General features: G+C 33.8%; 1 protein-coding gene across 1 annotated transcript in view; it reads left to right on the top strand.

Annotated features, from left to right (window-relative positions):
* The window catches only part of GKAP1 (G kinase anchoring protein 1), an 84,603-nt gene extending 71,245 nt beyond the window's left edge, over window positions 1-13,358 (top strand). Inside the window, exons 8-12 of the mRNA XM_006939126.5 lie at window positions 767-868; window positions 5,667-5,730; window positions 9,903-9,973; window positions 10,765-10,842; window positions 13,036-13,358. Coding sequence (XP_006939188.1) covers window positions 767-868; window positions 5,667-5,730; window positions 9,903-9,973; window positions 10,765-10,842; window positions 13,036-13,083 — 363 coding nt within the window. The 3' untranslated portion in view covers window positions 13,084-13,358. The remainder of the gene's footprint in view (window positions 1-766; window positions 869-5,666; window positions 5,731-9,902; window positions 9,974-10,764; window positions 10,843-13,035) is intronic.
* Window positions 13,359-13,806: the final 448 nt, after the last annotated feature.

Here is a 13,806-nt window from a genome sequence, read left to right as displayed (position 1 = left end):
AAAATATAAATTATAAAATAAGTATAAATTATAATACTTATAAAATACTTAAATAATACTTATAAAATATAATAAAATAATATAAATAATACTTATAAAAATACTTATAAAATATAATAAAATAATACTTATAAAATATAATAAAAATTATAATACTTATAAAATACTTAAATTATAAGTACGTTTTGAATTCTTTTGAGTTTTAAAGATAGACTAATAGCAACTTGTCACAGAGCACTTTTTTTTTTAATGTTTTATTTATTTTTGAGAGAGAGAGACAGACAGACAGAACATGAACAGGGAAGGGGACAGAGACAGAGAAGGAGACACAGAATCTGAAACAGTCTCCAGGCTCTGAGCTGTCAGCAGAGAGCTTTACATGGGGCTTTATATACTCAAGAACTGTGAGAGCATGACCTGAGCTGAAGTCAGATGCTCGAAACAACTGAGCCACCTAGGCACCCCGTCACAGAGCACTTTTAATATGTTTATCCCAGTATAGAAATATTTCAAAGTTTGATATTATTCTGTTATGCTTGTAGTTTGAGATTAATCATAAATATCTTATTTGCTTTTACTGTAATAATTACAATTATAATTGAGTAGAAGTGGAAATGTAGTCAACGGTTTAGGGTTGCTTTAGAAAATGAATTAAAATTGGGAAAAATCAGGCTTTTTCCTCTTAAACATTCACAAATATTGTAAATATTGTAAACCAGAAATGGTAGAACTATCTTAGTTCTAAAATAGTGTTTTTCTCTCTTAGGAAGTAGTTCTGAAAGATGGAAGAATTGAAAGACTAAAGTTGGAACTTGAAAGGAAAGATGCTGAAATCCAGAAGCTGAAAAATGTGATCACTCAATGGGAGGTTTGTATTTATTTACTGTTGTAAACTAAAATAATTCTCTTACATGGTACTTTTCTGTTTTTCTTATATGTAAATATGTGTAATATTTGATTAATAGAAATAACATTTCTACTGTTCAGGTTTTTAACTCTCATTAATGATATAAAATCTGAATGACAGTGTAATTTTCTTCTCATGTTACAATATATATAACATTAAATTTTCCATTTTAACCATTTTTAAGTATACAATTTATTGGCATTAATTATCTTCACAGTGCTATGTGAATAACCACTATCTACTTCCAGAACTTTTTCATCATCCCAAGCAAATTCTGTACCCATTAAATAACTCCTGTTCTTCTTTTGTTGCAGCTACTGGTTACCTGTAGTTCCAATGAATTTGCTTTATTCTGGGTACTTCATATAAATGGAATAATATAATTTTTGTCTTTGTGTGTCTGGCTTATTTCACTTAGCATAATGTTTTCAAGTTTCATCCATGTTTTTTGCATGTATCAGAATTTCATTCCTTTTATGGCTGAATTGTCCATTGTATGTATATACTACATCTTGTTTTTCATCTGTTTGTGGACATTTGCATTGTTTCCACCATTTGACTATTGTGAACAATGCTGCCATGAACATTAGTGTACAAGTATTTGAGTCCCTGCTTTTAGTTTTTGGGTATATACCTAAAAGTAGAATTGTTGGATCACATGGTAATTATATGTTTAACTTTTGGAGAAACTGCCATATTGTTTTCCATAGCACCTGCAACATTTTACATTCCCATCACCAAAATACATGAAGGTTCCAATTTCTCCACATCCTTGTCAACATTTGTTATTTATACAGTTTATTTTAACCACAAACCTGCATATTACTCTTTGATTTGCTTCCTTAGGCTTTTTTTTTTTAATCTCTTATTCATCTCAAGTGTCATTGTTTTTTGACTAATATTTATTCACTCAACAGTTATCTGTTGTGTGCCTATAATGTGCCAGGTGCTTTTCTGGGCCCCACATATGCAGTGGTGAAAAAAAATGATAACTCAAGTTCGAGCTCTGATGGTTCTTACATTTCCCTTTCTCCTCTACTTATGCCTTTAGGAATCATCCCTGCTAAAACCTTTTTGGACTGCATCCACCCATCTCCCTTAGCTTTCTCCTTGTGGTTTATATTTTCCTTTTCCTTTTCTCCTCTGTGCCAGGCACAGAGAAGAAATACAAATATGAGCTACCAAGAAGCTCATAGTCTAATGAGGAAGATACACATGTAAATAGTTGTAGTACATTGTAGAATTTATAGAGATTTGACAGAGTGCTCCCAAATCACAGAAATAATACTGAATTAGTTGCTGCTATTGAAAATTGCTAAGCTTTTCACAGAAGAGATGGTGTTTCCAGGTAGAGACAGTACCTACAAAGGCATGGAAATGGTAAGAAATATATTGTTGCTGAAATTTAGAGAAATGGAAAGTTGTAAAAGGTTATATTGGAGATGTTATTTGGGGTCAGTATTTGAAGGCAATTGGATTTTATTTTATTTATTTATTTTATTACAGGAAGGTAAAACCACAGAGCAATATCAGCCATGAACAAACATGCGGAAATTCTTAACAAGATCTTAGCAACTTGAGTCCAACAGATTTTTTTTTATTCATCAAATGAATTTATAACTGAAAATTAAAATTTAAAGTTACTATTGAAAGCAGTAAAATTTTAGTCGACCATGGCTAAACAAAATATATATATAAGCCAAGAAATTTAAGTACCTTTTTGTTCTTTGATGTAATTCTTTTAATGGAACATTTCCCTTCTGGTGACAGCTTTTAACATTTAGTTTATATTTATTCACATCAGTCTGGGCCCTAGGTAAAAAGAAATTGTCAGGTACTATATACATCTATATCTTATAAATATATTTAGGCCAAGTTTTTAGATAAGAATTGAAGTATATATTCATATAGCACCAATCTAGTGGTTCTAACTGCAGTTCTTTTTTTTTTCCTGCTCATAATTTATGAAACTTTGTTTTTTTTAATTTTATTTATTTAATTTTATATTTTTCATCATGGTGGGTGTACTCTTTAATCCCCATCACCTGTTTCCCCCATCCCCTACCCATCTCCCCTCTGGTAATCATCAATTTGTTCTCTGTAGTTAAGAGTTTGTTTCTTGGTTTGTCTCTCTTTTTTCCCCTTTGCTCATTTGTTTGTTTTTTTTTAATTTCACTTATGAGTGAGATTATATGGTGTTTGATTGACTGACTTATTTCACTTAGCATTAAACTTTCTAGCTCCATCCCTGTTGTTGCAAATGGCAAGATTTCATTCTTTTTTATAGCTGAATAATATTCCATTATAGATAGATAGATAGATAGATAGATAGATAGATAGATAGATGCACACACACACTCACCACATCTTCTTTATCCATTCATCTATCGATGGACACTTAGGCTGCTTCCATAGTTTGGTTATTGTAAATAATGCAGCAATAAACATAGGGGTGCATGTATCCCTTTGAAGTAGTGTTTTTGTATTTTTTGGATAAATCCCCACAAGTGCAATTCCTGGATTATAGGGTAGTTCTGTTTTTAATTTTTTGAGGAACCTCCATCTGTTTTCCAAGCTGCACCAGCTTGCATTCCCAACAACAGTGCAAGAGGGTTCTTTTTTCGCCACATCCTTACCAACACTTGTTTCTTGTTGTTGTTAAGTTAGCCATTCTGACAGGTGTGAGGTGATCTGTCATTGTGGTTTTGCACTTTCCTGATGACTAGTGATGTTGAGCATCTTTTCACGTGTCTGTTAGCCATCTGTATGTCTTCTTTGGAGAAGTGTCTTCTGCCCATTTTTTTAATTGGATTATTTGTTTTCGGGGATCTTGAGTTGTATCATTTCTTTATATGGACAGTAACCCTTTATCAGATATGTCATTTGCAGATGTCTTCTATTCTAATGGCTGCCTGAAGGCATTTGGATTTTAGTAAAGGTCTTTAGAAAGGGAAGTGGCATGAGAATTGTTTTGTGGGAGAATAATGCACATGGCTGAAGCCTTGAGTGAAGGTAGTCTGGTAAAACAATGAACAGGTATTGTGTGTGAGAGGAAGAGCACATTTTCAGCTGGTTTGGGCAGTGGGAACTAATACCCCATTTTGTATATGCTTAGTTTGAAATAGCTGTAGATGTAGGCATAGATGTTCAGGATGTAGCTGAACACAGTTGACTCACAACGTATGTATCATTTAACTTAAGTGCTCTCTTTTTCATGAAATTAAAAATACTAATAAGGCACTATATGTTTCATTTGTGCTCTTACAAATTGCATGACACATGTGTTATACATTTTGTTTTTATCGATACATTTGCTATTCAGGGTTATATGTACAAAACTATATATGCTATTTTTATGGGCAATATAAAGATTTTTCACGGGTAATTTTGCTCATTTGCGATTTTTGTTTTATGAGCTAACTTTAGACTCTAAGCCTGGAATAAGAGGTGTTTCTGTGTACACTGATCTATACCTTGGACAAAAGGATTGAGCTGAGGTAGCCTTTAGCAAGATATTAACATTGATTAAAGTCTTGAGAGAATTTCTTACAGTTTCATATTCTTAGGGGATATATTTCTATATTCATAGTGAATATACTTATAGTTGACTTTGTATGGTTTTCCCCTTCATATTTCCATGTGTCCATCTGACTTACTGCCCTCATTCATTTCTAAGATTCTCAGAAGTTCTATTCCTTTTATATTTACTGTGGTATTTACTTCTGTTCGACGTATTGACTGCAGTTATTACTGAGTATCATTACTGGTTCGTTATCAGCAATTTACTGAATAGAGTATTTAGTAAAAGCCATTTTTATCTTTATTGAACTTGATTTAAAATACATTAAATATGTTTTATAAGAAAGATTTTTGAATCGGTAACTTCTGTACTTACCTATGTACATGTTAAGAGAAGAAGTGACAAGTTTCTTATACTGATCTGCTTTCTTTCGCTGATCTCTTGTTTTTCCATACTGTATTAAATATAGTGTTATGTCTAATGTACTAATATGTTAAATATTTATAAATAATTAAGTTCATTTAAGATATGTTGAATAAGTGTAGTGGAGTGGGCAAATTCCCTGGAATAAAGATGTTAATGTGGGAACACAGTTCCTCTTGTTCATAAGTATATAATTGTGCCATTATGTAGTATGAGAAGAAGCTAAGTCATTTAGAAAAATAGAAAAAGAATTGGAAGGTATTTCAGTAAATTATTAATTCATACCATCCAAATTTACTTTAACAATATATAGTTAGTGAAATAGTGAGAAGACATAGTACTGCACTGTACAATTGAGTAACCACTATGTGAGTGTACCTAGGCACTTTTTCAGTAGTTTAGTAGCCACATTTTGGACAGTGGCAGGTATAGAACAGATACAGAAAGTTCTAGTATAGTACTGGACAGTCTTGGTCTAGAGCTGTGAATCATTTTTCTTTGTTTTTACCTAATTATTTTGAATTGTGTAAGGATTTTATTTAAGGAAAAAAAGAGAAAGACTCCAGGAAAATTTAGTCCCAAATTTTGTCCAGTTTTACCTCTCTCTCCTTGATTTTTCAATATCCTATAACATTAATTTCTGTTATTGTACCAGGGATTTAATTTAGGAGTAGACAGTTATGAATACATTTTCCTCTTTCAAAAGTAATTCCTGTCTTTCAGCAAGCCTAGAATTCATAACTTCATAATTCATAGTAAATCATTAATTACATTATTTACTTTTAAAAAATTAAATCTTTTTTCTTTGACTATTAGGCAAAGTATAAAGAAGTAAAGGCAAGAAATGCACAGTTATTGAAAATGCTTCAGGAAGGTGAAAGTAAGTGATTTGTGTGTTTTTAGAATTAAAAGTTAACCTTAAAAAATATTTGAAGATAATTTTTCAAGATATATGATTTATTAACTCAACAAAATTAAAAATTTTCTCAGAGTGATACAAATTGAATTGTTTCTGATAATTTTATTATTACAAGTCACTCTTACAGCACCTTAGTATTATACAGGTTTATGACTATTTGGGTAAGAGAAAGCTTGAAATTTCCGTTCTTCTAAAGTACTGGACTACATTCAGCAGGAAAATAAGAATAGACCTTGCTTAAGATTCTCTTTTTAATTATTAGAGGAGAATGCTTATTATTTTGGGTTTTCCTTCTCCCCAACTCCTTATACTTTTGTTCTAAACTCTAAACTTTGGCAGTAGTTCACCAGCAGGAAGCCAAGGAAATCACTCAAAAATGATTAGAAATAATCAGATTAGTAAAGTAGATGCTATGTGAAGCCCCTCCCCACATCAGTTGCACTCCTGATTACGTATACCTAATGATACTTACCTTGAAAGTTCTATGAAGATTTTCCACTCATAACAGAAAAGGAAGTGTGTGTTAAGTTTTTAAATTTTTTTTTAAGCTTTATTTATTTTTGAGAGAGGGGGGAGAGAGAGAGAGCATGCACACATGAGTGGGGGAGGAGCAGAGAGAGGGAGACACAGAATCTGAAGCAGGCTCCAGGCTCTGAGCTGTCAGCACAGAGCCCGACGTGGGGCTCGGACTCATGAACCATGAGATCATGAACTGAGCCACCCAGGCGCCCCTGTGTGTTAAGTTTTTAATATGAAGCTTATGCAAAAGAAATTATAAATAATAAAAGACATATAGAAAGATATGAATAAGAGAAAATCTTCTGAACAGACAAAATTAAGGCCTATAAACAGTTTTCCCTATTAATAAGTGTCAGTGATAAACCAAATAGATCTCTTACGAGTACTGTATAGTGTTCAAGAAATGGTGAAAATCACCTTGAAGAATAAGCAAGATAACAGAAATTGAATATCCTGGGAGTATAATTGTCTAGTCAAAATTTAAACTATGTTAAAAAACAGTTATCAAAACAGTATGAGTAAAAACCAGAAATTATGTTCAATTGAACAGAATATATAGTGTTGAAATAGATTCAAGCTTACTGTTATATAACTTTACTGTTTTTTGTAATATAATTTATACAGCTTAACTATGATGAAATGGAAGTTAAAGAATAATGGGGAAAGGTATTATTTGCACAATTAGATACCAACATTCTGAAATCACTTTAGATCTGTGCATGTTACTGAGTTCTGTGCAGATCATTTAATAAAATTATGAAAATAAAGTAATTGTTTATAAGCTGTATTTCCTTTTTTTTATTAAAAAATTTTGTTAATGTTTATTCATTTGTGAGAGAGAGAGAGCATGAGCAGGGAAGGGACAGAGAGAGAGGGAGACACAGAATCCAAAGCAGGCTCCAGGCTCTGAGTTGTCAGGACAGAGCTTGACGCAGGGCTCAAACCTACAAACCATGAGATTGTGACCTGAGCTGAAGTCCGACACTCAACCAACTGAGCCATCCAGGCACCCCTCTGAGCTGTATTTCTTTTTTTTTTTAATTTTTTTTTTCAACGTTTATTTATTTTTGGGACAGAGAGAGACAGAGCATGAACGGGGGAGGGGCAGAGAGAGAGGGAGACACAGAATCAGAAACAGGCTCCAGGCTCTGAGCCATCTGAGCTGTATTTCTAATTAAAGAAATTAAGGGTATCATTGGACATTGGATGCATGATTTTTAAATATGTAAAAAACAAAGTAATATTTCTATTTAGAGAAACATTTATGAAAAGTAAGAAAGTTAAATGATAAAAGCTTTCTATCATTTAAAATGGCTACCAGTAAATGACTTCAGTGTCCATGCTATACTATAAAAAAATCCAAATGAGGTCACCTGGCTGGCTCCGTCAGGAGAGCATGCAACTCTTGAACCCAAGGTCATGAGTTTGAACCCCACATTGGATGTAGAGATTATTATGTTTTTAATTTTTTTAAATTTATTTATTTCGAGAGAGGCAGAGAGCAGGGAGGGGCAGAGAGAGAGATCCCAAGCAGGCTCCACACTGTCAGCTCAGAGCCCATGTGAGGCTTGAACTCACAAACCACATGATCATGACCTGAGCCCAAACCAAGAGTCAGAGGCTTAACTGAGTGAGCCACCCAGGTGCCTGAGATTACTTTTTAAAAAATCCTAATAGAAGAATTTTATATAGAACCATTACATGAAAAATAGAGTACATTAGAGCATACATACTCTAGCATTTATAATGTAAATGTAGGAGCGCCTGGGTGGCTCAGTCGGTTGAGCTTCTGATTTCTACTCATATCGTGATCTCAGGGTTCATGAGTTCGAGCCCTGCCTCGGGCTCTGTGCTGACAACTCAGAGCCTGGAGCCTGCTTCAGATTCTGTGTCTCCCTCTCTCTCTACCCCTCCCCCACTCATGCTCCGTCTCTCTCTGTCTCAGAAATAAACAAACATTAAAAAAAAATTTATAATGTGAATGTAAATACAGTCAGTTCTATTATAATGCAACATATGTTCCTAACAATCACCAATTTCTGCCTAAGTACACAATTAAAACCACAAGGATTATGGGGGAGTGGGATTAGGAGTGCACAACAGTCAAAAAACTTCATCAGAGACGTGTTAAAAAAAAAAAGATAGGAATCTAATTAAAACAGTAACACAGTTTTATACATGTTAAAATGGTTAAACACAAATACTATAATAAGTATGGCACTTTACCTGAAAGACCTGAAATTTGCTTGAGAAAATAGGTTTCAGAAGATCTGCAGGTTGTGTTTACTGTGAAGCAGTGGAAGGATGGAAAGTTGGTATAGTTCTGAACACTCAGGGAATGGAGATAGCTGAGAGATATTTGAGGTGTGTGCATGGGTGCAGTTTTCTGTGTTCGTGAAATAATGCTCAAGCAAATGTAAAGTTCGCATTATGTTCAAGTTGTTCCCCAGTACAGTAATCTCAGTGAAACAAATTTGTGTTTTCAAAACAAATATTTCATAACAAATATTATTATAAAACTGACTATAATTGAAATATTACATAATTATTAAAAATTATTAGTTCTCAGTGAGTGTGTGTAATTCTGGGGGTTGGGGAGTAGAAAACATAATACATAAAAATTCCCAGGTTGAAAGGCACCTGGGCTGGCTCAGACAGAAGAGCGTGCAACTCTTAATCTCAAGGTCATGGGTTTGAGCCCCACGTTGGGTGTAGAGATTGCTTAAATTAAAAAAAAAAATTACCAAGTTGAATCTTGAGAGCCTATGATTTGTTTCTTGATGCAGTGTCTCACCTTCATTAAACTATAAAAAATACATTTTAATTACAGTGTTATATTGGTAGAGCTGTGGTGATATCAGTACTCATGTAGTTGATCTTTTCCTCCTTCACTAAATTTATTACAGTCTTACCTGTTCGGTTTCTCCTAGCTTGTTTTCAGAGTTCAGGAGTTAGTTTTTCATGCATTGGCCATTACCATGGGTTAAGGAGTTGTTAGCCATGTGGGGATTTTTAAGGCTTAGGAAACCTTGGCACCAAAATGTAGAGCTCGTGCTTCCCCAAAGAGGGAAAACCTCTCAACAAAGGAATAGTTTTAAAGTCCACAGGCTTATGTAATCAGTTATGATCATATGAGCTACATTTATTTGACTGTGCTGTATTGATATGAACAGTCAGATAATAATCATTTTTGTGGGCCTTACAGTACTGCTCGCCCTGACAATTTGACAAAACAAAACAAACAAAAACATTCTACGTTGTTTTTAAAATCTTGCTTTAAGACTAGTCAAAGTATTTGTTTTATCCCTTTGAGAAATTGTTTATGCCCTTGTTCTCTGTAGTATAGTTGGAAAAAATTAATCTTTCAAGATACCTTTACAATTAATATTTTAACGCCACAGAAAATGTAAAATTTCCAAGAAAAACTGCTATAGTAATAATAATGATTAGAATTTACCAGTGAAAAATAAGAGCTATATAGAACTAAGGAATACATTGATTCAGTACAAGGACAAATCTTTGCCCAATTGCACTGCTGTCTTGGTTCACTAAAGTATTATTCAAGTGTTTGAGTGACTGAAAACATTACACTGCTGTTTTTCCTTTCTTGTCAGTGAAAGATAAAGCAGAAATACTGCTGCAAGTTGATGAATCACAAAGTATCAAGAATGAGCTAACTATACAGGTAAGAAAAACTATGGAATATACAGGACTGGTTTCCTTAAGCTATTACACTTTAGTCCTAAATTATGAAACTTGATTAAACAAAAATACAGCCCATCAACACTGCAGTAAAGTGATATAAATTACACTTAGGGGCACCTGGGTGGCTCAGTTGGTTAAGCGTCCGACTTCAGCTCGGGTCATGATCTCGCGGTTGGTGAGTTCAAGCCCCGCGTCAGGCTCTGTGCTGACAGCTCAGAGCCTGGAGCCTGTTTCAGATTCTGTGTCTCCCTCTCTCTCTATGACCCTCCCCCGTTCATACTCTGTCTCTCTCTGTCTCAAAAATAAATAAACGTTAAAAAAATTTTTTTTTAAATAAAAAAAAAATAAATTACACTTTTTTATCATTATGTAATAGCAGATGGATGAAGATTCTGTTTTCCATGCTGAGAAAGTTAGGTGTGTCCTGAAGAGTAAGGGAGGATAAGGTTGTATTTCAGTTGATGCCAACTCTAAATATAGAGATAAAAAGGGCAGGTAGAACTTACCCAGTCATGAACCGTGACTTTCTTCCTTTCCCATCCTTACTTTGTCATTTTCTCTTGGAATATTGAGCTTCTCCTGTCTACTTTTAATAGACTACTGAGTAAAATGCCTAATTGAAATTGTGTGTGTGCTCAGTGGTGGGAAGGTGGTTCTCCTGTGATCCCTAGTCATCTAGTAGTCAAATTCATCCCCAGGAGTAAGTGTTAAGAATTAAGAGTATTTGCCTGAAGACACGAAGTCTTTTTTAAATTGAATGTTTGGTTTTAGGTGACTTCACTTCATGCCGCATTAGAACAAGAAAGATCGAAAGTGAAAGTATTACAAGCAGAACTAGCCAAATACCAGGTATGCGTTTCTAATTTCGAAAGTGTTCTCATCACAAATAATACACTTAGGATAGATACTGTGTGAGAATAAAGTACTATTTTATTCAGTCTAAAATCTATTCGCCAAACATATTAATAATGTTATTATTGGACATATCATTTACACTTTAGAAAATGTTAGGGTCATTCTAGATATTGGTATTTACAGTACTAACTAAATTCAGAAAAATCCTTGGTATGTGATGTGGCATATGTGTCAGTGAATCATATCGAGGGAAGGTACATAATGACATTTATCCTATTATATAAATTTGATCACATGGGTACAGCAGTTTCTCCTAGATATCTTTATTGTAAAGATATCTTTTCCCTTTATAGTTAATAAATATGTGAAGTGATACTTGGAGATTGTGTGAATATCCTTTTCTTTTTACTAAATGGTTTTAGCATCCATTGATGGTGATTTTTCTAATTCTGTTATTTCTTCTGCATTTACACCTGGCATTCAGCATTTTTTTCTGGACAAAGCAGTAAAAAAATCAGTTATTTGTTTCAGTATATGTGTATATGTATGTGTGTGTGTATATACACACACACATACATAAAGCATTTTATGTATGTGTGTCTAAGTCATGATATAAAATATGTTAATTAATGTGGGGAGTCATAGTCAAAAAGGTTTGAAAGCCACCACTGTTGGCCTGGAGAACAGAGAAGTTGTAACAGCCCCAGGTTTGACATCTCATCATTCCCGGAAGAATTCCCTTTGCCTGGGAGACTTTGAAAAAGTCATATCATTGATCCATTGATCATTTTGTGTGTGGGGTTTTTTTTTAATCTTGTGGAAAAGCAAGGTAAGAGTTTTAAGCTACGTGACATTGGTACCTATGCAGAGTGGGTATCTACTTTGAGGAAAGCTTTTAGTAAGTGTATTTGTATTTTCCTGCTACAGGAAATAAATTTTATTTTTAATACATGGCATTACACATCTCAGGTCCCACATAACCTCTTCATACGTTTTTTTTTTCTCTGGACAAATCTGTGCATAACTTTTATTTGGTCAGGAATGAATCATGACATTCTCATACTTGATTTTTTTATTTAAAAGATTGATGAAGAAATGTTTTTGACCGCTAGGAGGGAAGTTATAGGCAGAACAAGGATGAAAGCAACAGAGAATAGCTGCCAACACTAGTAAATGGGTCTGGATTCCATGGGCCTCTGACCACTTTAACCACAGCCAAGTACTGGTTCCTAAACCTGGCTGACCATCAGAATCACTTAGGAACTTTTTGAATTACAGATTGTTGAGCCCATTTCTAGTAATCATAAATAAACGGATCTGGGACAAAGTCTAGACTTCAGAGTTTTTAAAATATCACCACTTAGGTGATTCTGTTGATCAACTAAATTTAGGCATCATTGCCATAATTTATAAAAATGGAGAAGAAAACTGTAAAATTATTGTAAGGAACCATTATTTTGTGGTTAAAATGAGGGGTAGAATAGTTCAGGATGATTTTAATTTTCCTCTTTGCACCTTTGTACTTTCTGTATTTTTACAATGAGTATTTGCTTTTTAAATCAGAGTCAGGCAGAAAATGATACGTTAAAAATAATGAATGTAAAATACTTCTTATATTTTAAGCTCCTACCTCTTTGCTTGGCTCAAATCAAACACCATAGACGGAGTTTCATTTGGAGCAAATTAAACACAGATTCATGTACATCACTGAGCAATATGAAAAGTATAGTCTTCTTTTCAACCTGATGATGAACAAAATCAGATTTCTGATGCTAATATGAACAAGACTAACTTGAATTAAAAATTGAATTATCCGAGAAGGTAATAACTGAATTACCAGATTTGCAGATCATATGGAGCAAATTATTTATTTTAGAAGTGATCAAAAATTACACTTTTAAAAAAACCTGGGACAGTCCAAATGAGGTCTAAAAAATATTGGTAGTCTTACTAAGTCTAAACTAGTTCAAGTAGAAGTAACTACTTCATACAACCTGCTTTAACCATTTGCAAAAAAATAACCTTATAAAAATAATTTAGTGGTCTGCACATTCAGATTTGCAACAAACTAAAAAAAAAAATGTTTCCTTCTCATACTCAAAAATGCCTTTGGTCTCATTTATTCTTAAAATGAAAATGCCCCCAAAATGGTACTTCCTAAATAATTTGCCCTATTTTTCTTTACAGGGTGGCAGAAAAGGGAAAAGAAACTCTGAATCCGACCAGTGTAGGTGATTGCATTAGCCTTTGAGGTCAACACAAAAATTAACACTTTCAGGGTTTTGCAAAAATGTATATATTTAATGCTGTGCAACTGCTAAACTATGCAGTTTTTGTTGAAGAAACTTAAAGTGATTAGCTCACTAACAGTCTATAATTTTATGTCCTTTTGGCTTAAAGTGAAAAGAAGAAAAATAGAATTCCAGCAGAATTCACTGATTATTGTTTACTATCCATACTTCTTATCACTTTAGTTTTTCATCAGTCAATAAAATTTACTCTTCCACTAATATGTTTGAGTTTTTAAATTTCAGAAACGGTGTGAAAGTAGTATTAATTGGATTGTTGAAGTTCAGTGACCATTTACTCAGCACTTTGTGCATGCTAAACTCTACAGGACATACAAAATGAGTGAAAAGTGGTGGATACCCTCCTGTGGGCATCGAAGCTGGGGACGACAGAAAAATACGTATGCATTAGAGTGACTAGAACGTTGATAGCACATTGTTTGGAAATTGAGAACACTTGCATGAGCTAGTTTCTGCAGGGTGGATCTCTATTCTGTAAATTTGCCGGGAGGCATTCCAGGCAGAGGGAGCAAAGTCTGTGCTGAAATATTTGTTTAAAGAACAGTATGTCTTGAGGACAAAAATATGACACACTGAGAATAGAGTGTTGAAGTTGGGGAGGAGTGAATGAGAGATCTTTCACTGGTATCATCAATCACTAGAGTGATTA

Source organism: Felis catus, chromosome D4 (assembly GCF_018350175.1).
Source record: "Felis catus isolate Fca126 chromosome D4, F.catus_Fca126_mat1.0, whole genome shotgun sequence".
NCBI lineage: Eukaryota > Metazoa > Chordata > Mammalia > Carnivora > Felidae > Felis > Felis catus.
Note: the sequence above shows the minus strand (reverse complement) of the source record. Positions and strands in the feature narration are given on the sequence as shown.